Below are 26,993 nucleotides of genomic sequence, written 5' to 3'. Positions count from 1 at the left end.
TTATATATACTTCTTTATATAAAGTTTATGCAAAAATATTTCAGTTTTGCAAACTGAAAAAACAAACACATTTGTTGTGAAAATAACTCCATACAATATTTCAATTTTGTCTCCACTCAAAATAAAATAATAATTTTATTTATATTTTATTTATAATAACAAAATAATACATTTAAATTAAATTGCACAATGACAGGATAACAAAACCATAAATTTTTGTTGAAAAACTGTTTGAACGGAGAAATTTCCCAGCATCTCTAGGGATGATTCAGCAGCATAAAAGCTTCAGAAACAATAATATTTTATTGATTTTGTTTTGAACAACTGATTTTACAGATCTGGTGGCAACTAGAGAAAGGATCTGTGGTCTCATATGAGTCCCATAGTTATTGCAAATATCAGTGTATTCCTTGCCACAAATGACATTTCTTTCCCATGTTCGCTCTTCTTCTTCGTCTTGTCTTCTAATTTATTCATATTTGTTATTGTCTGTGCAGTTGCTACGCCTGGCTTTAGTGAAATTGATTTTTCTTAGCTACAGGCTATAGAGTGTCCCTGTGGTTTTTATTATAAGACAGTTAATATGACCTATCTCAAGAAAGAATTAGGCTGATTTTGTAAATCATCACTTTTCCTGCACAGCAGGGTCAGTAAAGCATAAGAATCTGAATAGCCTGGACTTGATTCTCCACCAGCCAGAATTATGTGCAGAGGTTTCACACATGGGCAGCCTTTTCCACTTTCTTTAAGTGAGATTATAAAGCATTAGGAAAAAAACAATCTTTCTTGAGATCTTCCACAGGAAATAAAAAAATAGGCTAAGTCGTTACGGTATAATTAAGAAGTTAACCCATTAAACACTAAAAACCCACCAGCTTGTAATGCTAAACAGTGTCAAAGTCCTCTTCCCCGTTCACACACCATTACACCAGGTGTGACTCTGTAAGGGCCCTGAGAGCTTCCCCCCTCCAGGAGGCTTGGCCTTGGCTCGGGGCCAACTCAGCAACTGTACACTGGGGCTGTGTCCCTTGCCCTTGGTGACCAGGCAGTGCTGCAGGGAGGCCATGGCCAGGGTCAACCCGACGTCCCTTCCCACAGGAGCTGCTTTAAGCTGAGGCTGCAGCATTTTGGCCCTTGCCTGAGCTGCAGCTCCTGCTGTGATGCAGCTGTGCCTGTGCCTGGCCATGGACCCTGTTGATCCAGACTCAGATTCAGACCTGCAGCCTGTCTTCCTGGCCTGACCTCAGACCTGCCTTGTCCCTGTGGACTTGCTTGGAGACCACTGGGCTGCACTGGAGTCTTTGTGCCGTGACCAGACCTGATCCTGACCCTGACTTGCTAACTCATGTTCCTGGCTTGACTTCAGACCTTCCTCATCACCCATGAACTTGCCTGGTGACCTGGCCTCTTCTTATAACCTGACTACCATGCCTGGGTCTGCCCTGCTCGCCTTGCTCAGGTGTCATGGGACAGGCCCCTGCCCTGCCAGCTGGGTTGTCATACTCAGCTCCATCTCACCATCCCCTGGGGAGCAGCCATCCCACACTATGCCCTTCAAACTTTTTTTACCCTCCACAGTTACCTTTGCTTCTTGCTCTATTGATGGGAGGAATTTGAGAATTAAAAGTCAAATTCTTTTGTTGGAAAATGCCCCAGCTACATTTCTTTTTCTAATCTATTCTTGTGCTTTCTTAAAACTGAGAACTCCAGAGATGAAAACTGTAATAAGCAGTTTATTTATTTAAAGATGTTACACAAATTGAAAGATCATGTTGCCATTGTGGCTTTTATTTTGCTGCAGGTAGTTGAGGTAATTGGATGCTGTCTAGACTTTGGTAGGCTTTTTAGGCAGCAAAGGCTGGAGAATGGAATTTATCTCCTTTGCTTCTCCTGGGCATGAGTCCGATAGAGAAAGCTCTTCAGGAAAAGAGAGAATAACTGGTCCAGTAGCCGGTTTGTTCAACTCTGGTTTGTCTACTTGAGTCTTTTCTCCATCAATACTGGGCATAGATCCTACAGCCTCAGATGGAACTGGCTTTCCATCTTTATGTTCATTTTGACTTTGTAATAGATTTTGGAAAGAGATTTCCTCAGTTGAAGGAGGTAGAATTTTAACCCAGCCCACTGTTTTTTCTAGACGTGGTGAGAAAGGAATGGTTTCTGAAGGGAAATCTTGTTGATGATTCTGGCTGGATTTTCTGGATGTCTGATTATCTTGCTGTTTCCCCTCTTCAGGGGCAGAATCCTAAACGAAAGGCAATAAGTTTAACTATATTGAAGCTATTACAAATTCTTTCAGATATGAAGAAGGTCACCCTTCACACTAAGGATCTGCTACAATTCCAATCTGCAAAGACCAGCTGCAGAACAGAAGCTCAAAGGATAGACAAATGGAACTACTTATGCCAGTGGAGATGGGAGCATGAAACCTGGGTAGCTACACGGTTATTGCTCCTTGCATTCCCTTTGTTATTTACAATTTCTTTGTAGAGCATTTTGAAGACATTCTGTATGATTGACTCTATACTTATTCTATTGCCTTTTAATCCACTAGCAACAGTCTGTTTTATCACGAGAGATTTCTTCCTGATTTGTCCTTATCACTTTCTTGAAGCCCAATATATTTGTGCGTAAGAAAACTTAAAAATAGCTGGGCTTTCAAGAGTTCGATTCTTGTTTTATAAAGGAGTTAATCTCTTGCAAGATTAAGATTAGATTAAGAATTACCTGCAGACTGTAGATTTCACAGGATATCTTGACAAACTGTTGATGTTCCAAGTCACTGTTTACTACAGAGCCTTTGCAGAAACCTGTTCGCTGGAAGAAGAAAAGGCAAGCATTTTTTCACATTGTAGCAGATACTTAGCTCCTATCTTGTAAAGTGATTATGAAAGGCTGAATAGTTATAGCTTCTATGTGTATTTGTAGGGGTAAGCAAAGTTGGGCAAACTTTTATTTTGGGATTGGCAAGCTTACAAAGGCAGGCAGCGTTTTGAAAAAGGCTTTATGTTTGCAAAGGAGGGTTAGGTGACACGATAGTGGAAATAAGATGTCCGCTTAAGGCCCAACTACAACAACACACTTAAGTTCTGCTGCAGCAGAATATCCCCATGCAGGCAAGTTGCCTAATAAAACGTATTATCTTTTTTCAGGCAAAAACTGTTTCACATCATACTAGTGAAAGAGACTATGAAAAAATGTTTCTGATAGTTGTGGTTTTACTGGGCTGTAGGTAACATGGCTTGGATCTCAGTTAAGGTGGGGCTTGAAATGTTGTCTCTTGGAAGGAAGCTCGTTTAGTTTTTCAGTTTCTCTTATAATTTTTTCCTTAGTTCCTAAATGTTTTCCTTAGCTGACCGGATTGTGCTAGGAATGTACTCTTTCTGCATTGTTTGTGATTTATTGTCTATGTCTGTTTACTCGGAAGAAATCCTTAAGAGTGATTCATTTTGTAAGGTGATGACTACCCTGCCTTTTTCTGGATGGTATTTTTCTTTATTTCCTTTGTTCACGAACTTCTAGGTAAGAATTCAGGACTTCTACTGAAATATTTTCTCCATTCTAAAGCAATTTGTACAGTTCCAAGAGAGTATAGGATTACAACCCATAAAAAGATGCCTGTGGGCTTTGATTCTTGTCTGCAAAGAATGAAAGGGATAGGCAAAGTATTCACTGAGAAATCATAGTATCTGAAAAATAGGTGTTTATACAAGGAAAAGTACTTACAGCCTGTTCCGATGCAAGTGGCTTGCACTTGGAGATGTCAGCAATCGTGTCATTTTTGGAGCAGGATGTCTCCTGAATCAAAAACTCTACAAAATATGCAGGACCAACGACCCACTGTTGAAGAGAGACCAGTGGCAATTAGACCTTGTGCATGTGTCAGGAAGAAGGATGAATCCTATAGACCTTGAAATAGATGTAAGAATCCTGCTAAGTGTGGAAGGAATGGGTTATACTTGGGGCGTTACTGTTAGTTGTGTTGCAGGAGAACGACTTTTTGCCAGTGCTACTTTATTGCCTGGATATTTTTAACTTCCTGTATATGCACAGTCCTAGTAAGTCATGGATTAGCTACCGTCGAAATGAGTCTTTTTTTTTTTTTTTTGTAATAAGTTAGCATAGAACTACATATCCAAAGACCCTCTTCAGTGCCTGGTTGATAATTTCTGGCTGCTTTAATGAACAGGATCACGTTTTCTATTTCTGAAATGCAGGTACCCCAGGGTTAGAAAATGGCAGCGATTAAATGCTGTATTGCAGTAATATCTAACAGTTTGAGACAAAGAGTGAAAACCATCTTGTTATCTATACATAATGAATTTTAGAGAGACCAGATATTACTGTGATAAATAAACATTATTTAGCCAGGAGATCATTAACTCTCTGTTAGTCTAAAATTAATTTTAAACCCTGTTTAAACTCATTCAGTGAATTACAGGTATATGCTGGAAGGAATAACTGTGCTTTATTAAATACATTTTATTAGGGAGTCACTAATTCATGGTGGTGGTAGGCAAAAGAGCTCACAGCAAAGCTTTCCTAAACTTTGGAATGCAAATCTGTGTCTTGAGTTTTGCATAAAGCCCTTCTTTTTGCAATAAACAGAGTCAAAGTCTTGGTCAATGCAGATCCCAGGAGAATTCTGCGTAGAAGTGTTCTCTGTACTATACAGATACGAATTCTAAACAATCTGTAAGATACAACAAATCATATAAAGTGTAACAAGTGGATCCATAGTTTTTGAGGGCTAAAGCAAATCAGATGAGCCTTGGCTTACCTGCATTGAAGCTCTTGTGACACTGAGGACAGAGAAATAATGAGTTTGTTCACTCTCTCCATTGAACTTGGCAAGGCTTTGAACAGCAGCCTCTAAATATTTGGGCTCAGTTGGACAGTCATCAGCTGGGCAGTCAGGACATACTGACCAAATATGTCTCGGTGGAACTTTTTATTCAAACAAAACAATGTAATTAAAGAAAGCATAACCATAAGAGCATGTTGATAATGTAGGTCACTGTAAATGCATCTATGCCCGCAATCCTACCCACTTGTCCTCCAGTGCCCTGAAGTAACAATATGCGGTTTGATTCACTCAGTGATTTTGAATCTTTATGAATTTGCAGACCCATAAAAATGTTGCAGTGGAGGCAGAGACACCGCAGAAGAAAGCTCAACATACTGACGGTGGGCTTGCTGCTTTTACTTGCCTTTCACAAACCCATAAAAACGCGCTTTTCTCTAGAGGGTAGAAGTTCGTATAGAGGCTCTGCTGAGTTTCCCAGAGATTAAAACAGTTATTACTGCACTGCTTGGAGCTGCAGGAGTGCACTGGCCTTATGATCACTGACTTGAGAAAATTAGGGCAGCTGAAAGCTAAAGGAGATGCCGTGGTGCCATAATTACAATTAAAATTTAAAGTAATACTACATGGCAAAGAGTGTTTTTCCAGTCCTCTTTTAAAGTGAGCATGTTAAATAAAGACATACCTGGTTGTAAAATGCACTCATAAGTATTCAGATGAGCAATATTTCTTGGCTGATTAATGTAGATAATTGCTTTGCATTGACCATAAACCTAAAACAGTATAAACATTTAGAAACAGTTAATATTGCACCCTTTACACTGATCATTAGTACCTAGACAGCGTGTGGTTCATTTTCTCCTTGCAGTCATGAAATTCTTTCAAAGAAAAAAGTTGTGTTAATACTCAAATGGCAATGAAGCACATTTCTAAGTATCTCCTTTAGAAATAAAAGGCCAGGTCTTCCCCTGGTGTAATTCTGAGCTCTGCAGGTGCAGCACTTGTTTGCAGGATGGCTTACACAGGCAACTCTTCGGGAAGCTAAGGAGTGCCCCAATGTCACAGGGTGCTTTCCCTGGCCAGGCCCTTGCACCAGCAGCTGAGTCTATGTCTAGAACACAGGAAGCTTAAACCTGGAGACCAGCTCAAAGGATCTGGATCCAGTCACCTGTCTTCCACTTTCCCTCTTCTCCCTATGCCCATAATAAGGAAGGAGAGTGGTAGAAAAGGCCCTAAATCAGTTTTGTGGCACAGTAAGATCACCCTTGCACACAAAGAAACCCTGACTTTATGGCGGAAAAAAATACTGGCCTATTAATATTAATCGTGCCTTCACGTTTAAAAGTTGAATGTATATTCTATGAGTGCTTCTTAAATATTGTCACATGTATGATGAAGAACTCTGGGACATACATTTCTTGACTTCACAGAAGCTGTATCGACCATATACATTCTTTGCACACTTTTACTGCTGAAAGTGCTGTAAGCAGACGTGAGCAGAATTCTTTTTATTTTTTCCAGTTTTTAATTTAAAAATGAAAACTGATTGACCTAAGAAGCAGCCCAGAACAATTGAATCATAACTTCTTTTTTTTGTTGTTTTCACATGAAGCTTCTTTCTCGATATTCTTCATTTTATAACATTTATTTTCACTTGTTCAGAATTGTTTTTGTCACCTGTAGCAAGAGTCTTAGATCCCTTTCTGTCTTTGCAGCTTGTCTTGCTCAGTGCAATTTTTGCAAAGCTGTCAGAATAAATGTGGAATCAAACTAAACCAAAAAGCACATGTTATATAGAAATGAGTTTCTTTATTCCTTTCTTGACAAGCTCTCTTTAAAATAAACTCTTACAGGGTTGCTATAAAAAGTGAACCATTTATTCTAAACAGTGTCCTAGCGTTGCTATTTAATTGTGTCTGCTTATTAGCTTTGGTCAAAAACTTACTCTTAATTTTCATTTTTTAAAGTAAATCTTACCAGTCTTTCTAATCTTACTGATTAGGAAGTACAGAGGAAAACTGTAGACCTTACAAAATGGGGTTTGATTTCTATTAAACTCTGCTGCCTAGTGAAAATGTGTGTGTAGAGATTTTGCTGTCATCAGTAGTACCTAAGTAACTCATCATACCTGAGATTAAATAAGAAAATAAAATCCTTACAGTACTGTGAGCATGTCTGGCATTACAGTTCTTCCACAACTTTTTGCTGAGTACGTGGCATTCAGTATCTACTACATCCAAGATGAGATAGAAGACAGATCCAGTGATCTCCTGAAAAAAAAAAAAGAAAAAGAAATGGTCATATCCCAGTTTTGTATAGACCAAAGTAAGGACACATAAAAGAGATGGAGAAACACAAAACACACAGCTGGGACACACAGATATCCTGAAAACTGAACATTCTGTGGGACAAATTCTTGATGATGGCAAATCAAGTGATATTCAGGCCCTGTTAGAACAAGCTTGGTCATGCATCTAGCCAGCTTTCATTAAAACACAGCCTTTTAGAGTCAGTTTTATCCTTCTGACTCTGATACCAGCCAGAACCCAAGAATAAGGAATAAACGTGATGATGTTTTCATCAACTGCATTTTATGATTAGATTTGAAAGGTAGGTTATTTTGTCTTCAGTAAGAATGAGTTGATAAATACCACAAATAATAAAAAAACTGCTGACATAGAACTTTCCCAGTAGGCATTAGAAACAGAAATAGTTTATTTCTTAGAGCAGTGTCTTCTTCAAGTATGGATGCTTTGCACTTGCCATAAAGAGGCAACGACCATGTTGATGCAGACAACTTAAATATTCCCTCAGATGTCAGAAAGTGCTATGAGAGGCCTTGTATATCTCCATGGATGTCTCTGACTCACTTAAAGCTTCAGTCCAGTGCTTCGGTTCTGAGCCTGTGCTTAAGTTCAGAAACCTTTATTCAGATCACTGCACAAAGCAGTTAGGGCTCAACTTTTGGGTAAACATGTTTCCACGCGAGAGGGACAGGGAAAGACTGAAAGTACAGCTCCACGTATCTAGTGATTACATCATGTGGCACCGGAAGATGAGAAGCTGCATGGTGCAGTTCCTGGTTCGCTTCTATTGTAGATATGGATAAGCACTTTTCAGGATATTTATCGAGGATATAGCTTAATAGGATCGTATTTTATTTTATGTGGTGGAAAGCTGGAAAGACAGCAGCTATCATTTGTATATCCTAAAGAACTTAGATGTGTTAGTTGCGTGTTTAGACTCGAGACTGTTTAGACTTGAGAGAGAGAAAAACCAAAACTGAATAAGAGCAGTATTCATTCATTCCTAGTTGATTTCACTGGTTTACGGAGAAAACACTTTATGGGACAAGCATATTGCAGAAGTCTGTACTCGACACTGGTGAGGGCACACCTCGAATACTGTGTTCGGTTTTGGGCCAACACTACGAAAGACACTGAGGTGCTGGAGTGTGTCCAAAGGAGGACAACAAAGCCAATGAAGGGTCTAGAGCACGAGTCTTACAAGGAGCAGCTGAGGGAACTGTGGTTGTTCAGCCTGGAGAAAAGGAGGCTCAGGGAAGACCTTATTGCTCTCTGCAACTACCTGAAAAGAGGCTGTAGCGAGGTGGACGTTGATCTCTTCTCCCAAGTAACAAGCAATAGGACAAGAGAAAATGGCCTCAAGATGTGCCAGGGGAGGTTTAGATTGGATATTGAGAAAAATTTCTTCACTGAAAGGGTTATCGAGCAATGGAACAGGCTGCTCAGGGAAGTGGTTGAGTCACCATCCCTGGAGGTACTTAAAAGACATGTGGATGTGGTGCTTAGGGACATGGTTTAGTGGCGGACTTGGCAGTGCTCGGTTAACACTTGGACTTGATCTTCCAACCTAAACAATTCTATGATTCTGCAATTCCTATCTATAGATTTCATATTCATCTCAATGATATTAAACACCTTAGCTTGAGATGATGAAGACCTGATGATCTTAAAGGTTTTTTCCAACCTAAATGATTCTATGATTCTAAAGGCTGGAGTATTGCTGTTTTTTCTTTTGTTTTATACTGCTTGGCAAAACACTAAGTGTCTGTTCTTGAGTTCTGAGGAGACTGAGTGATACAAACTATTCTGGGGACACATTATAGAGATCTCTGGAAAGAGACTGGAATGGTGATTTTGTGTAAGCTCTATCATATATACTTGCAAATGTAATACAAACCCCTTTAAATATAAAAGAGCAAAATAAATAGAAAATAAATCTAAAGAATGGGTAAATTGTTTTCTTAGCTTTGTCTCTAAGTTATATTCCTACATATATAACTTACCATGCTTTATACCTTCTTTTTTTTTTTTTGTATTTTTATATCCTCTTTTTTCCCTAAGTTTTCTATGAAGTAATCTGGTAATGCCTTGCACTGGGATGTCAGGCTTTGCCTACACTAATCCTGAGGTTTAATTATAAGTGTCGTTTTGAAGGTTGTGAAAAGATTAAAAGCTATTTTGGCAAAGAGTGAAGCTGAGCTGCAGCAGCACTGTGTACAGTGGCACGGCAGTGTCCCCACACCTGGCTGCATCGATCCTTCTGTGGAAGGAACTAATTTTAGTTTTCTGCTTACATACAAGGTGCTTAAATACCATGATGATATGTCTTAATATGATAGCTCATATAGGTTAAATCAGTAAACAGAAAGTGAGACTGGTCAAAAAGTAATTGCCATTTGCTGAAAACGTGCTTTTTGAATAGTGCGGCATTTTGTGGAGACTTGTAACTTTAAACATATTCTCTGTGAGAAAAAAAAACATCACTAAGACTATCCTGCATGAAGTAATAGCCAAGAAAATCATGTATCTTTAAGGAGTCCCAAAGTTGGGACTGGTAACTTGAGCTTTCAAGGGGTTGTTCAGCTATTCTGGAGGCAAAAGCACAAGCATAACTCATTAAAGAAATGTTCTTATAATCAAATGTGTTTGATGTTAGATGAGTTTACTCAGCTGAATCATGAAGACTGATTGTAAAGCTTGGTGATAATGGAAATACTAAATGCAACTAGGGTGGACCAAACTGTATTTCCTTTTGCCTGAAGCTCTCTTGTATAATATCAGCTGAGGTTATTATAAAACTTACACATCTTTTTGTGTACCTGCTTCCATATGTATCATCCTCCAGTGGGGAAAAGATAATTTGGGGTTTATTCAGAGCTCAGCAGATCTCTGAAGGTTTCATCATCCTTACTTTAATTTTCATTAAAAGACCGTTATGCAAAGGCCTTTTGATATCTGCTTAGTATTGAATAAAAAATTCTATCTTTTCTGCAGTGCCGAAAACATCCCTTCCCCAGTGCTGCTGGTGCTGGGATTGCTGCTGCAACACATGCTGGGCAGCCTGGGAGCCAGAAGAGATGCAGCAGTGGCGTGGCATCGCCTCTGTGGCAGGCTGACCTGGTGCGAGGAAAAGAAATATTTTGGCGTGTTTTGTAATTTTGGTTAAGTGCCTGTCAGTGAAGTTAATCAGGAGTGTCTTGTATGAAAGAAAGGCTCTGTCCTACTTGCATATAAGTTGGTAGCAGATGGCTCATTAGCTTCAATTAGAGCAAAACTGAACCACAGGTTGCTTAAGGGCAGATTTGAATTTGAAGTAACTTTGAAAATGTTTTTATCCTGAGTATTGGTTAAAAAAATGTGAGGAAGGACCATTGACTGATAAAAAAACCTGCAAGATTTCTTTTTTTTTTTGAGGGGAATAGAAGGTTGTTACTGTCCATGAACATCCCTGACATAGCTGACTGCTTCTTGTGTACTCAGTCCCAGCAGCTGTAAAAACGTGTCAAAGGGCTTAAATTGTCTAGTTTGTTATTGCAGTGTCTTGAAACACCTCATTTACAGGATAAGCATATTTAATGCAAAAAATAAGAATATAAGTAAATTAAACCTCCAAATGAACAAAGAGCAAAGTACGCCCTAAGGCAATAAGTTAATTCTCTAGGGAATTAAGTGACAGACCAAATCATAAACAAGGACCAAAATTTTCCTGTGCTGAGATATACTTGGCACAGGTGAATGGAGAAGCAGGGAGATGAGTGAAGTGGTTTACAGCATGTCCGCACCCACCATGCTGCACTCTCGGATTGTCAGAGGGGTGCTCTAATAATTGCAGTGGGAAATAGCCCCAGGGGGCTGAGTACTTAACTCCATGACTGGTGATATGAATTCTGGGCCAGCTCAGAGGCATCCCACGTGGAAAGAATTCTCAAGAGACCTGATCCAGTTGTTTAGAGGGCACATTCCATCACCTGAGCAAAGCAATGTAGAGAGCGTAGCGCAGAGCACAGCGCAGCGTGCATCTTTAGTCGTGAGACCCCGGATTGCTGGAGGCTGCAGCGAGTCTGCAGAAACTAAGTCCTTGTGAGAGCAGCAGGAAGTAGTGACATATCCTTGCCAGTACAGATCTTTAAACCTCTGGCAATGAGCCTGGTTTTCTTTAAGGGTACAGAACTCAGCCTTTCGGATAAGATTAGGGGAAGTGAGCAAGCGTAGCAGAGACTGTTAGTAGCGTGCTTCCACAGTGCCTTGTGTGTTGTGGGCCTTGCACACTCACTTCACATTGTCCCTGGCTAGTGCCAGTAGATTCGGCTACTGTAACACAAAATCGTAATAAATTAAGCACTTATAGAGAAATAAGACACTTGAGGATATGAGACTGATATTCCATAGGTATTTCCAGTGTAATTTTTGCACTTGAACTGGTTTCAGGTTTCTTCTGAGGAGTGAGTCATCATGTAGAGGTCTATGAAGGAAATTCCCTGGTTCCAAGCTGGATGTGTTTACATCTTTTGTGCAAAACTCACGATGACTTAATAGCCTTTGCACTCCAACTGCTCAAGGCAGTGGGAGGAAGATGTAAAACGAAATTAAATCAGAGTGGTGGTGTTTCATACCAAATTTGAACTGATGCCTGGAGCCATTCCAGGGGCAGGCAGCAGAGAATCGTGACTGAGATTTGCTCTCTAATTGCCCACAGTGGTGATGAAACTGTTTCTAGTCATCTGTGCGTAAAGTTGACATGGCCTCTGGAGTCCTGTGAGTGTAACTTTACATTTGCCTTTTGAAATATTTCTTAGTTCCAATAGATATTGCTAAGGAATAGTGATAGACACGAGGCTCTTCATGGGAGAAGCAGATACAGAACGAGCAGGTAACTTACCTGAGGATGTTGCCGGGCACTGAAAATCCGGTAGAGACTGAGTATGTAGCCCTCTTTTCGGTCAGCGTTGATCTGGCGAAGAGCCAGATCTGCAGCCTCCTCCACTGCAGCGTCATCGCATGCCGGGGAAAGCAGTGCAGCCGGTGCTTCTCTGGCAGGAGGAGAGGCAGCCCAGGAGCAGAGCGCCTGTATGCCAAAGAGCATCGGAACAAGCAAAACCATTCTGCTTAGAAAACCAGTGCAGCCAATCGGAATGGTAAGGCAACGTGGAGGGGCTGAGGCCCACGTGAAAGAGCAGACTTTCGTAATGGAGCTGTGTCTCTTTACAAACTTGTGCAACCTTTTTATTGCAGACTGACCATCACCTTTAAACCTACAGCTGCGACGGCAAACACTAAGTCAATGATTACGAAGTTTTACGGAAGTGGTGTCGCTCCCTCTGAGACCAGAGAGCACTTTCTGCTTCTGGCTTTCCATCTCCAACTCAGACATCACTGGCCAGATTCTATAACTTTAACCCCGCCGCAAGGGACAAAAATATGCACACAAGCTGCTTTGTTAAGAAACCAGAATTGCTTAAACAAACCTACATGCAGGACAGGTCCGGCTCCAGCTCTGTTCTGTCAGTGATCCAGTTCTTCTCCCAAATAAGGTAATGAAAAAGGTCTCAGTAATTTTAATGGGACCTGTATAAGGACCACAAGGTTGACAGATTTTACACTTTGATTTGTTAAACGCTAATTGTGAACAAATATACTGACTCTGTTAAATGTGATCAGTTTGGTTGGGATAGAAAGCTCAGTTTGGATTCGTTCTTGAGAATTTCTACTCAGTTAGATACCTATAGATGACTGTTAGCCCTTAGCCCAGGCCAAGCCAGCAAAATGCAGTCCATGTCCAGACAAGAAGCTTGTGGGAAAATGACCTGCTTAAACTGTTAAATACTCTTAGATAACATGATAACAGGATAATGTAAAGAATTAATGGTTTAATCATGGTGTCTGCTTTTAAGTAGAAATTTCCATTGTGTTTATTTGAGACTTAACATTCACTGTAATTGGCTGCAGTGGCATAGATGTGGTAAGTTTTGTTCTTGCCCCAAAGACTTGACTTCTGTTGGTGGGATGGTGCAAAATGAGCTACTGTAAGAGGTTGGAGAAAAGAGACAATAAGTGAACCAGAGCTATCGAAGCAGTTTTAGGTGATCGAAGGTTCCATTTCAGGATTAGCTCCCTCTCAATGCCTTGACTCCAGACCACTCATCTTTTGTTGCCGAAACCTCTCAATTTATTGACACCTACCAGGTATTTGGCCCTCCACTCTGGTTTCCCTGAGCCCTAACGTTTCCTGTTTCGTCCCATCTTACCCCAACTTCTGACTCTGTTCTCACTGCCATGTTATGCAAAGTACTATGTGAGCTTGCCATCATCACACATTGCTTCTGATGCCAAAGAGCAATTCGTATTTCCTTTTATCTCCTCCCATCTTAGCTTTTTGGCTGCACCTGCTCTCAGCCCCTGCCTGGCAATGCCTACCTTTATATTCCTGTGGGTTTAGAGGTAGGTACAGTTGCATATGAACCCCATCACTAATTGTAACATGCTTCTGCATTTTTATTGCCTGAGAACCAAACTTAGTAAGGAAGAAAGAACCATCAGAAGTTATATGCTGGGAGGGGAGAGGAGAGGATGTTGCCCTGTAAGAAAGTTACAGACCTGGGGCTGATTACCCTCATCTCAGTGCCAAAGGTCTGAAGAGAATCTACCAAAAAGAACTTTTTAAAGAAAAGAGAACATGTAACGTAAACTGGAGGGTGAACTGCCTTTGCCTGATTTTTTGTAGACAGTGCCTTCCTCCTCATGCTGCCTCGTGCTCTTTTTTTTTTGCCTATAAATTATTCTTTTTGTACTTTGAATCAAGGAAAATGTACATTCAGTTATTTCTTTGCCAGTTCACATCACCTCTCATAGCTCTCCCAGATTTACTCTGGACTTCTCTGTGAACTGCAGCTACTTATCCTGTAACTGTCTCTTGGCCAGGTGATTTAGGACCTTAGTTTTCCATCTTTTTCAGTGTTATTGTCTTCCTTATATTGTATGGTCAGAATTGACTCAAAGAAAAGAGTCCCACCTGCTTAATCTTTAGCTCCTTGGCTTCTCTAACCACTTCCACAATCTACCCCAGTTTAAATTGAAGGAAGCCACAGGAGAATCATAAGCCTGTGGCTATAGGCCTGAAGAACAAAGGAAACTGGTCCAGCAGTGTCACTATTTTAATTATTTTAGCACTGCTCAGTGCTGTTCTTTCATTCCTTTCCAGCAACAATAAATTATACAATCCTTATGTGACTCGAGACCATGACTCTGGGGGGAAGCTGTTCACTGACTCAGCTGCTCGCCCTGTAGCATCACAGAGCACACGCTGAGCTGTGCAGGTTTATTTGTACCTTTGACTTGTCCCCTCACTGCTGGATTTGGAGGTTGATTTGCCAGCTAAGAGGCTGCACTGTGGTCACAATTGATTCTCGAGTGATTTGCTGAGTACAGATGAAAAAGGTTCATGGAAAATTCTGCCTGAAGAAACTTTAGTTTGAAATGACAGTGGTGTGCCTTGTGGCTAACCTGTCAACAACTCCATGCTGGAGACAGGGGGGAATAGCTGTTCAAATAACTGTTATCTTGAAGATCCAGAGAAGTGACAACCACCATTACTTGCAGAGGATACCAGCAAAAGTCATTGGTTTTCTACTAAGGGGCAATTCTGTAGTATTTCACCTAGAAGGATACCAGAAGCTGGGTAACCATTTCCTTGGCCTTCATTTCCTGTCACGGGAGTCTCTGTGATCACAGCTATCTGCTGGACAATACCGAGTACCTTTAGGATTGACGGTTGCTCCTTTTAGAGTGAGGAAGGAAAAGTGCAAGTGAAGGACATAATTGTCTCTATCTAATACTACAGTAAAGTTCAGAATCTTAAAAATTTTATATATTGTCGCCCTTTTTTACTGATGGCACAAAGAATCTTAGCTCTTTAGCCCAGCAGTGCTCAAAGTGTGTTCCTCTGGAAGGCAGCAGTACCCGTCCAGGGAATTCCCATAGAAAGCTGAGTGGGATTATACATACAGCCAGGAAGCCCTGAAACAGTACCAGGGCTGAAACTCTTCTAAGAAGACTTTGTTTGGTGGCAGAGGTGGAAAACTCAGATGGCAGGACAGAAGGGGCACATGGCTGCTAGACTGAGCCACCTCATGTGTCGCCAGTTGCTTTGCAAACTCAGGGTGAGGGATACTGTGAGGACTGTATCCTGGAGGAAAGGGATACAAGGGATGAATGTTGAGAAACACTGCTGTAGCCATAGTACAGGAACAGCAGAAACAGCAATGCAGACTCGCTCGCATTGTTCCTTGTTCCTGGGAATGCTTCCCTGCGGCTAAAGGATAATAACTCATTTTCTTTATCCTTACAGTACATGGCATTTCTATGGAGATGGGTGCCAGTTAGTATTGGCTGTGTCAGTGCCTCTTATAATGGGGAATTGTTATGTCCCTGACTGTTCTTTGTACTCTTCCTCCCACTGGAAAGGAAAAAATTTCTCTGTTGAAGTAGCTGACCTCAAAACATGGACACAGCTGGGAAATCTGAGCATGTCTAGCCAAAGCAGCACATGAAGTACATACGCTTTAACAAAACAGGATTTGAAAAAGCTGAAAAACGTTGCCAGCCAGTGACGCAGCCATGACAAAACTATTCATGCTGCGTTTCAGGGAAGGAGGCATTTGTATATCGCCATTTCGTAGCACTCATTGCCCAGAGAATCTATTCCTAAATACTGAATCTGTTACTAAGGTCCAGGTGCATGAATATGGGGCTATACTGGGGTGAGACGAAGTGACTGCTTCAAAGCAGTCATGGAAAATGTATCCTTAAGAGGGCAAAATGTGTCCTTAAGAGGGCAAGTGTTACGGAGAAAGAAGATGAGCTGCAGTTACTAACTGGAATGTACAGAGCAATTCTGCATATTTTTTTTTTCTCCCTGGTTTAGGAAACAATGGAGTAGTTGCGCCAGGGGTAGGAGAACATCTGTGAAGTGTGGAGGCTGCAGGTGTTCCACTACATATCCTCTCTTTGTGTTGTTGGAAAAGGCAAAAAGAAAATGCAGCATTTCTGGAGTTCAGAGATCCTCACGAGCAGGGATCCATTTTATGAACCTACTGTTTCTGCCAACAGATAGAGAATTTTCTTAGCCTGGAATACACTGTCTCTTCTGCAACTTAGTGCCCGCTTCATTATATACAAGACAATTTGTACGGCTTAGTTAAGGCAATTCCTAGTTTTAAAAACACAAAAGCCAGGAAAACTAATTGCTCCATGCAAGTTAAAAACTCAGTCTCATGTATCTGATGTTATAGTAATGCAGATCATAACAACAGCTATTTCATTAAATCCTGTACTGTGTGTCATGAGTGGGATGAGAGGACCACCTGCCTACCACTTCAAGAAATTTCTACAGCTTAGTACTAGCACTTTTTAAATGAATGGCTGCATGCAGAACATACTGGAGTCACCTCTTTGCAGAGAAGCAAAAAATCACTGAGCTATTCACTGGCAGCAGCTTGTGCAGTTGCCAGCAGCACACTTCCTGCAAGAACTCAGCATATTCATGAAACGTGAGAGCTGCTGCCTTCACGGGGAGAGCCTGTCGGCAGCGTGTTGCCATCACGTTAGACTATGACTTATAGAGTCTGGACTGATTTTCCTCTTTCTTTCCCCTCCACACACCCAGGTGAAGCACTGGTGCAAGTACCTACAGTTTTTCCTTTCCCCATTGGCACGGCAGAGCAGAACCCGCTGTATAGCAACCTGTTGCATTGTCACCGAGAACAAATGTTAGTTGTGTTGCTTACTGAACACTGGAAGGTTGTAACTAAGAGAACAGCATAGGTTATCTGAAACAGTTCAGAAATGACATGTGTTCTGCAGCTTTTGCTGCCTGCATGATAATTATCTTGTACCAAGTGCTGTTCCTGGTTAAAGATTCATGACTGTCTTTGAGACTGCTCCCCCGGGCCTGCAGAATTCCAGTCTGGCTGGCAGTAAAGATCCTTCTGGCCCCTGTCCCTTACTGCTTCTCTACCTAGAATAGATTTTGCCTCTAACACATGTCAGAAATTCAGGGAAGATTTGACTGCCAGGACAATGTTAAATTGCCATCACTGTCTGGGTCCTATTATATGAGATACGTGTCTGTAGTATATTTATATACCCTTGAATTGATATTCCCTCATATGCACACAGGCCATGCAGTACCCCATGATCATATTGCGTCTGTATATCTGCTGGAAAACAGAGAATACACCTGTGTTTGGCTGGAAGGATTGATGCTTTCAGCCTGCACAGTAACGAATGTGTCCTGATTCTTTGTTCTTTTCATAGGCGTGGATGCTCTTTTACCGTGTCCAAAAGTATTGAAGCACTTCTGTTGAATTCTAAGAGTAGGTACATGCTAGGAAACACTACAGGTGGAAGGGAAAAGTACATTTTTTCCTGACACTTCTTCAGCATTATTGGTGTGTGATCAAAAGAAAGGACTGACCTGATTTTCTGCAGTGCTCAGCACCCACACATCCCAGTGAAGCTGACGAGAAGTGCAGGAGCTTACTGTTTTTGAAATCAAGCCCAGAATATGACTCACAGTGCCGTGAAGGAGATACTTGACAACTAAATGAAAATACATACAGATAGAAGGTACCAAAGCATTTCTATTGAACATTTTATTGTGAAGTAACCTTTTGGGTTGTGTTTCTATCGCAAAGCTACGACTGTTGTATAGCTCTTACAACAGTTTCATTGAAACAATATTTTCTGTATTTTAACTAGAGCTTCCCTGTATGTAGATAAAACAACTGTTATATGTTGTAATCACCTATATTTTGAAGCAGGCCTTTGCAAGATCCTGGCCAGGGCTCTGTCCTCTGGAGAGTAAACTCATTAGGGCTCAGAGTCAAGCATTCTCATCTATTTGCACCTGATGTTGTGGTCTGTGTGTTGATGCTGCTGCTGCACACTGATCCTTCAGTTAGCTGTATTGCCATGTCTGTAATACAGCCTATATCTTGAAATGGCGAATCTTTCCAGGGCATGGGGGAAGAGGAGGCACAAAGCCAACTGGGCGAGGTACTTTGTCATGCTGAGCAACCTCAGCAACTGCTCTCTTTGCTACACTTTTTCCTGAGAGCACAGATGTAGGAAATTCTGAAGAGCTGGATTCAGATGCAACGGGGTTATTGTGGGAAAACCTGAGATTATGGTTTGTGAAGCCTTGTACAACACTGGGCACCAGTCCTGCCGATGTATCTTGACCTTGAGAGTAGGTAACTCCAGGCTGGAAAAGAAGAACAGTTTGTGTTTGTGTTCAGTGACTAGGGACTTATAATATACAGGTCATTGTTATCTTACTAGGTAGATATAGTTGCTGCTCCTAACTAGATACAGGCCTCCAACCCAGGGACAAAATGTTCCTGACCATCACAGAAATTTGATTTGCATTTGAACACATACACAGGAGCCCAGGAACACATTTTTAATATCCAGTGGATCATTAGCACCAAATTCTGTGCTATATGCACTTTCAGGGCCACCTGTGTAGCTGATGAAACATTCAAGCCCAGCTGTCATATTACTTTCATATACCTCCTAGTCAGCTAATTACTATTGTGTTATCAAGAGCTTTGGTCCATAAGAACTTAACCACCAGCTAGCCCTTCTCAGTCCAAATGGAGGCTAAAATACCTGGAGGGCACTCAGGTCCAGTGCATATAGGTTTCCCTTCTCTTGCTATAGCAGTGCAGGTCAGGGTCTCTAAATTCAGTCATGTCTAAGGACTACTAGCAAAAAAAACCCCAACTGATTTCATCTGTCACAGTGGCTCTGTTATATTTTACATCTATCTGCCTCATCCCCCAGCTGAGCAGAGTTTGGTTCCCTTTGCCCTACAAGACATGCGAAGCTCCCAGATGTTTAGGAGGACAAACTGTGTCAAGCATGGATGACAGAGGTGACATAATTCCTGACACAGAAATCCAGGATAATCAGGAGCTAACTTACCTTGCTTTTTAGGATGCAAAGTTAAACTCAAGTTATCACAGATAGCTAATGCAGTCTACAGTGAAAGAGGTAAACTCAGGCTGATTGCTTCTAACAGTACCGGTAGACTGGAATACTCTGGAAAGTAAGGGAACATCTGGAGTTGGTACCTGGTGTCCGTAGAGCTGGCAGTCCACTCTGAGGTCCTGTGAGGGCTGTGTTACCTTTGTTGCTGTGCAGAAGCCAAAATTCTGTCAGAGCAGAACATAGTGAAGAGAAAACAGTTACAAAATAGAGAAGACATGCATTACAATTTCTAATTTCAGTTCATTTAGAAGTAGCTACATCTTCTCGGGTTTTACCTGAGCCGTCTTTTGGACTCAAAAGCCAAGCTGTTTAAATGCATAACCAGCAAATAAGTGAAACTCCTGTGTTATTCTGGAGTAAGATATGGATATGAGGCAGGGAAAGGGAATTTAGGTAAAAGGGTCCCACCCACTAAAACTGCCTAGGACTCCATTCCATCAGAAACAAAAGAAGAATTTTAGCATGATAAAGTATACAGTATAGTTCTCAAGAGCCTACGTATCAAACAAAGCACACCGACGGCACTTAAATTGTAGGAATGTGAAACAATTTGCCATTTTGTTATGTGTTTGTGTACTGTCCAGTAAAAAGATCCTAGTTTTCTCAGGTGCTCACGTTAAGAAGAGTAAATGATAATCTATATTCTGTTGATTTTGTGTTAAGGACGCTTTTGTCCTCAAGCCTCTTTGAAATGTGTTCAAATACTTGAGGATTCAGTCCAGATACCTCAGAGAGAAAGGCGCTACATAGCTTTAGAAATTATATATTGAAAAGCATACCAGGACGGCCTACAATTCTTGCACTTTCATCCTTACAAAGGTCTATTCCTGCACAAGTGCAAGCGCATCACGGCGTGCCGCTTTTCTACCTTGGCGCTGGCGAGATGCGGACTGGTGTGCTGGCATACTTACAGACTGATCGTCAGGCAGCAGCTGGCAAGCCTTCGCATTATCTTTGGCTTCTTCAGCTGAGCAGTTTGTGGCAGCCACAGCAAACTCAACAGAGACAGTATGCGCTGGGAGATGCTGATAAAACAGGAAAATTGTTTCACTGACTTTGCACTGTGAAACTGCAGAGCTGCTGAGGGAAGATAAAAGGCAAAAGCTGTGGCTTCTAGCTCTGCATGTCCCGTGAAGTCAAAGGGAATCCTGTGGCTAAAATGACACAAAAAGCTTGGGAAATCAAGAGCAATTTAGTAGGGCAATTTAGAGCAAGCTAAATCTGTTTGCAAACATAACCAGTTAGCACTGCACAATTACCACAGCAGAAATGTTCTGTTTACATGGAAAGCTAGGCATAGTTCTAGCAATTACCTGTATTCTGGCTCTTCCAATCTCAAGGAGTCTGAGATAAACATCAGCAGTTTTGCTGTTGTGGTCACTGAGTGCATCTGTAACAGTCGTTAATACCTCGGTGTTATTCAGACTCGTCAGCAATGGACAGTTGGGGCAGAATTGGTGAACATCTTCGCTGGAGTCTGTGGGAGGAACCAAACAGATTATGTTTCAATCAGATCACAGGTTGTTTTGAAAGGCGTTATAGACCTCTTCAGTCACACAAAACACTGTTTCATGGTCTGTCCCAAACTATAGCAGAAGGAATCTGTGCCGTACAGGCTGTAGATGGCAGTATGTCACACGACTTCTGCCATTCGAGTCTTTCTGCAAGCGAAAGTGCTGTAGACTTCAATAGCACATTTTGAATGTTCTTGCTCAGGTTTTAATCAATTCTCTTTCTGGCAAACTATCCATGACACCATGGAAAAGATGTCTCAGCTCACACAAGGAATGGTGGAAAAATGAAGATATTTTAATTTGTTGGAATTGTGTTCGCATGAGTGTGTTGTTTCGTCCACTCACCAGTTTTTAAAGTACTACTGAAGACATCTCGTACAGAGCAAAGAGACCTCATACAGAGCATGCAGAATAGAGATTCTGCTTTCCCATGGCAATACTGAAAATGCTGGGTTTAGTAAATAAGTTGCCTCTGGCAAAAGGGCTCTGAAGATCAACAAGCTCTAGTAAATTCAGACCAATAAGGAATCAAATTCTTGAGGCTAAACTGAGTGAAAAGCCTCAGTACCAGCAATCTCTAGGTCAAATCTGTGACTTCATCCCCAGGTAGTCTTATAGTATCTTAACTGGCATAGTAAAGAGGAGCAAAGAGAGAGGGCTGGGTTTGTACGTGAATGAAATTAGAAAAGGGAAAAAAAAATACTTTCAAAACAGCTGGATTTATAAAATCCATTAACTGTCATTCTTATGACATATGCCACGATTTAACCCAGCTGGCAACCAAACACCACGCAGCCGCTCACTCACCCTCCCCTGTCCCGGGGGCAGGAGATGAGAATCGAAGGGGTAAAGGGAAGGAGACTCATGGGTTGAGATAAGAACAATTTAATAATTGAAATAAAATAAAATTAGAAGTAATAATGTCAATGGTAATAATAAAAATAATAATAGAATATAAAAACAAGTGATGCACAGTGCAATTGCTCACTACCCATGGACCAAAGCCCATCTTGTCCCTGGCTCGTGATCCCAGAGGAGTAAAATCCCAGAACCACAATCCCGGAAAAGAGAATGAGCTTCCTCGCCAACCCTCATCTATATACTGAGCATGACATTGCACGTTATGGAATATTCCATTGGCCAATTTGGGCCTAAGCCCACATCCTAAACTGGGGATTGTGGGTCCATTGCTCCAGCTATGCTCTCTCCCATTTTGTTGTGTACCTGCACACTGCCAAAGCGTTGCAAGTTGAAAAGTCCTTGATTTCTTAGCAACAACTAAAAACATCAGCATATTATGAACATTCTTCTCATACCAAATCCCATACTAAATCCAAAACACAGCACTATTCTAGCTACTAAGAAGAAAATTAACTCTATCACAGCCAAAACCAGGACACCATATTTATACTCAGCACTTTTCCAGCATTTTTTAATCAGAAAAGCTAGTGAACTGTAACTACTGCTATAATAACGATCCAGCCTCTAGATTCAGACCTAAAGAACAAAGTCTTTACCTGCATGTGAGTGGCATTTACTAGCAAGTACAGAGAACTTTCCATCCAGCTTCTGCAGTTTGACATCACAGTCACCCTCAACTGCCTGGAGAGAGACAAAAATCAAAGGGTTACATCGTTTAGATAAGTAGGAATTTCAGAAAAGGGCAACTATTACTAAATTCAAAAGAACAGATCCTGGCTGAGTGTTCCTGGCAAAATCAGTCTGATTGCAGAGGCGCTGCTAGGCGTGTCCTGGTGTCTGTGATTTTGTAAAAGGCAGAGCAGAGCTGCAAAATTTGGATCCAAATCTGGATATTAAAAGTATCAGAAGTGCCAGGGTATCCAGGTTATGGACATTTGGTTTGGATTCCTCTTTCATAAAAAGCAAAGAATATGAATACTTATGAATTAAGACCTTCTGCAGAGCTGTTTAATAACATTCCTACTAATCTTGGCTGGTCAGTGGCCATGGTAACAGCAGAGTGTGCTGCCCTGTGTGAGCTGGCTCACATGCTGCATGACCCAGCAGGGGAGGAGATGTCAAAGGCAAAGCTGGAGTCACTGGGAAGAGGGAACAGTTAGAATTACCTCCCCCAAGATGGAAACTGGGATCTGAGCCCCGGTGGATACAGGAGTGGATCGTGATTCAAATGTAGTCATGAGCTCTGTGCATTGGGCCCCATTCTAGAAACAGCCGGCTTAAATTGTCAACTGCTCCCTCTGCTTTCTGCTTAGAAACCAGAGCTGCCTGTACTCAGACAGCACTGCCGCTGCTTTGGTTAGGGAAAGCTTTTCTCAGTTGGATCATACTTGCATAAGAACAAAATATTTGAGGCCAGTAAATTGCAGCTGAGCATTACTTTGAAGGCAGAGCCTTGTCTGAAGGGAACCCTGCAGTCTTGACCAGGTCTAGGTGACTAGACTTGATGGAATTTCAGTAGTTAACATTCCACATGTAACCAGGGAAGGTTGTGTTTGCACAGATTCGCAACCTGCCCCGTCTACGGTTTGCAACAAGGCAGTGACATCTGACATGGAGGGCTGAATCTGGAGCCCCTATACAAGACCCCATGACATTCATGAACTGTATGTGGGACGTTATGCTGACAGTGACCTGTCCTCATCACATAACAGGACATGAAAGAAATGCAGGAGTGAAATCCTTCATGAGATGAAGGCAACTAAATCAACAAGGAGGTAACAAGTATAGGCTGTTACAGTGATATAACATTTGCTTGGAAATCTAACTGATGATATCCTGGCCTCTAGGATCAGCAAACTGAACACGCACCTTTGGACCAAGCTAGTAGTATTTTAGATACTCACATGTTCTGTGAAGCTCCTTACTGTGCAATTTGCAAGAGGCGTAGGGCTGAGAATGTGGCATGTGGTCTCCAATAAGTCAAGTTCAAGAAATATCACATCATTATTCAGCTTCTAGAAAAAGAAAAAAACCCAAAACAGGAGTTGTAGTAATTACTTCACAAAACATCACCATACTTCTTCTCTGGGTCTGTGCTGTGGTCTTTGTTGCTGACTGTCATTGGGTAGCTCCAGGTGTACTCTGGTGTCACTGAATATGTCCTTACTATTTAATTTCATAAAAAACAGGACCCAGTTTTTTAGCTGGAGTAAGTCAAGATAGTCACACTGATTTTTTTCCAGCTAAAGAACTAGCCCATAAATTTTGGAAAGTCCAGCCTGCATGTAGTGGGTCAGTTCTCTTAAGTTAACTTGATATTATTTTGTTGGGTAGTTTTAGAAAATAAACAGCTGTCTATGTTAATGAAAAAGCTTTGTGTTTCTATGACCAGATATCAAACAAACACTGGTGCACACTGGCCTGTCCCACTTAGCCCATTGGAATTACACTGAATTGCACCAAGTTCCAGCCCCAATACTCATGTTGTTTATGGACTGCAGGATCTTTTATGATTGTCCCTGAACCTTTGCAACTATAGCATAAGACATGTGAGTGGAAAGGCAGAAGTGAAGCTCCCCAGCTCCAAGATTGACTCTGAGGTTTGAGTCACAAGCGATGCCGTTCAAACCAATTAAGTTGTTTTAGTGTAAAAGTATTATACATGAGCAAAGCAGTGTCACCAGTGTTCATGTGTGGGTAACTGTAGACACATTTCTAATCTCATTAATGTCTGGTTTAGTCTCTTGTAAATGACTTCAATATCCTTTCTCTTGTATTAAGTAGAAAACAGCCATGGAGTTTCATTCTTGTTAATATTTGGGGCCATTTTCACTGTTTTGAGAGAATCAGAGTTTCTGAATGGGCGCATACATTGTGTTCATGATCATTTCTACAGCCTTTCTAGATAACTACAATGATGTCAATAGATCTCACTGAAAATGAGACTCCAAGCCACAGTTACTTGCATTCAGCTTCCTTGTCAGCTCAATGGGATATTAGGTAAAATTAATGCCTACTACAAAATCAGTAATAGCATGGAGTTATGATAGGTACACATTTGGCCAATAAATAATTACCCGCATCATGAAGATTATCCTCATAGTTTTTTTCCAGATTAGCTACTGGGCTCATGAATCAGAACTTTGAACGATCTGCCCATGCTGCATTTGTAAACTGAGCCCTTTCTGGCATTGTACAAAAGTATCTGAACATTTCCCTCTCCCACTCTGTTCTGCTCTTTGAGAGATACATTCCAGTGACCTGGATTCTCAACTGCTGCAAGGTGGCGTTGCCCCATTTAAATCAACAGAGCCATGCTGGTTTACCCCATGTGAGGATACAACCCTTGGCAGGGCTTGGTGGTCATTTCCAAGCATCTCCAGGTTAACACAATGCTCTGCCTGCAAGGTCCTCACTTACCTGGGGTAGCACGCGGATATTCTTGATTCTGTTTAAGGCAAACTTGTATCCGTGTCGGCTGTGGTCATTAATATAATTCACAGCTACTTCAGCTGCTGCTTCAGATTCTGGGTCATCACAGCCCAAGGGAGCAGGGGTAGCTGCTGGTACAGCTTTGTGAATCGGAAGCTGAACAAGCAGTATTAAAGCTACTAGTGCCTTCATGGCACCTGAGAAAAACCGATCCCTTTCAGAAATAAAGATCTAAGAATACTGTTCAGATAGTAGCAAGGTAGCTAGAACTGGGGTCTCATTTATATAGTACATACCACAGACTTCACATGAGCGCATGTCTGATATTTGTCCCAGTTCCAAGAGGCATTGCAAACAACAAAAGGGAAAAGTAAATGTTAGGACATCAAGCTGACTGATTAATATTGGCCAAAGTAAATTTTATCAGGTAGGATATTGCAAAGTCTGCTGAAGCAGCTAAAGAAGAAAGCGTCAGCAAAAATGTAATGTAATTTTTAGACACTTTTCTACCAAACAAATACAGTGCATGCAAGAGGAATATGATCCCTACTGTTAAATGTGTAGAGATGCTGGTGCTAATTAAGCTTTCTTGTAAACAGGACACATTCTGTTAGGGCCCAAATCCCACTAGGCACCAGTCTGAATTGTGAGATCAGTAACATGATAAATTCAAAAATGGAATTTGAATCAGTTCTACAGATCGCATTCAACAGTAAATGTAATTATATAAAAACTTTTGCTACTGAATTCATTTGGAATAGACATAGTTCCTAAACCTTAGGAGAATATAAGGTATAGTTCTTAAACCTTAGGAGAATATAGCTGCTTAAATGCTCAGGAGGGCTAGACTCCAGCTTATATTAACATTCACGGTGTGCGTGTTTACAAAACAGTGACTGGATAACAAAAACATTCTATGGAGCAGAATATAGCTTCTATGATGTGTCCAGCATTTAAAGTCTCTAATTTAAGATGAGATTACTTTAGCTAGGTAGACTCTGGCTAGCTAGACTGTAGCTCAACCAGTAGAAAAGTTTTTCCTGTGGGGATTGCAGTTTCTATAATGCGTTTATCGTGCTGATCAGGCTGCAGAATAGTAAAGATCCCTTTTGGCTTTAAAATACCTGGATGTCTGTCATCATTTTCAAGGAGTTCAAGAATTAGCTGCAGATTTGAGATGTATAGGAGGACTTCAGCATATCTAGAAGTTATCACTTTAGATAAGTATTTCTCAGCTTGCAAGACTGAGTGAGTGGGGCCAAAAGATTTGTGAAAAAATCAGTCTTGAGTCATGCCTCTCTCTTCTAGAATCTAGAAATACATAAACCAGCATAAATAGAAATGGTTCTCCTGGACAGATTAAGTGATGAAGAAGGAGAATAGGAAGACACTAATAAGACGGAATGATTTTTTTCAGCTGGAATGATTCATCTTTTAGGATGAGGTGAGTTTTGTGTACTAGGATTTGCGTATTGGAAAGATTCCTGGGCAAGAAGGCGGCTCTCTTGCATTAAAAAATTCCTCTGAACATGATTTGTTTCCTCCCCTCACTTGGAGAATGTGGTGTTTAGCATTTTTTCTTTTGCGTGGATGATCATTTGTCTTCTTAACTTTAACTTGGAACACTTAAAGGATGAAGGTTTGGTGTCCCAAAAACACACTCTGAGTATTCCTTGTGGGTATCTTCTGAATCATGGCAAATTTATTTAGAAAGAGTATTTTGCTCTTTACTTTTAACCCACAGTTCAGTGTTTAACCTGTGAAACTTTTAAACCCCTTTTTCCTCTTCTGATATGAAACATTGGGTTAAACTTCCAACAGGATCAGATTGAAATTGGTTTTCACCTAAGTGATATATAATTACCTTAGCAAAGGACTTGGACCATTATTTATAAATTTAGTGTGGTCATTAGTCAGTTTCTTAGGTTACATCTTCTCCACTTCAGACTTGCAAACACTGTAGGATGT

At 41.1% G+C, this 26,993-nt stretch overlaps 2 protein-coding genes across 2 annotated transcripts; both read right to left on the bottom strand.

Moving 5' to 3' along the window:
• Window positions 1-1,825: 1,825 nt before the first annotated feature.
• On the bottom strand, window positions 1,826-12,211 carry FETUB (fetuin B). The gene is made up of 7 exons (XM_009993042.2): window positions 11,990-12,211; window positions 6,964-7,074; window positions 5,490-5,577; window positions 4,781-4,947; window positions 3,727-3,840; window positions 2,728-2,817; window positions 1,826-2,245 (listed from the first exon to the last, which is right to left on the bottom strand). The coding sequence occupies exons 1-7, from the start codon at window positions 12,209-12,211 to the stop codon at window positions 1,826-1,828; spliced, it is 1,212 nt and encodes a 403-aa protein (XP_009991344.2).
• Window positions 12,212-18,094: 5,883 nt separating this feature from the next.
• Window positions 18,095-25,217, bottom strand: AHSG (alpha 2-HS glycoprotein). Its single transcript, XM_009993041.2, has 7 exons — window positions 25,014-25,217; window positions 23,498-23,608; window positions 22,190-22,274; window positions 20,472-20,635; window positions 20,070-20,183; window positions 19,242-19,322; window positions 18,095-18,370 (listed from the first exon to the last, which is right to left on the bottom strand). Exons 1-7 carry the CDS (start codon window positions 25,215-25,217, stop codon window positions 18,095-18,097), a joined length of 1,035 nt encoding a protein of 344 aa, XP_009991343.1.
• Between the last annotated feature and the right edge of the window lie 1,776 nt (window positions 25,218-26,993).

The sequence above is a fragment of the Tauraco erythrolophus genome, chromosome 11 (genome assembly GCF_009769465.1).
Source record: "Tauraco erythrolophus isolate bTauEry1 chromosome 11, bTauEry1.pri, whole genome shotgun sequence".
In the NCBI taxonomy this organism is placed as follows: domain Eukaryota; kingdom Metazoa; phylum Chordata; class Aves; order Musophagiformes; family Musophagidae; genus Tauraco; species Tauraco erythrolophus.
Note: the sequence above shows the minus strand (reverse complement) of the source record. Positions and strands in the feature narration are given on the sequence as shown.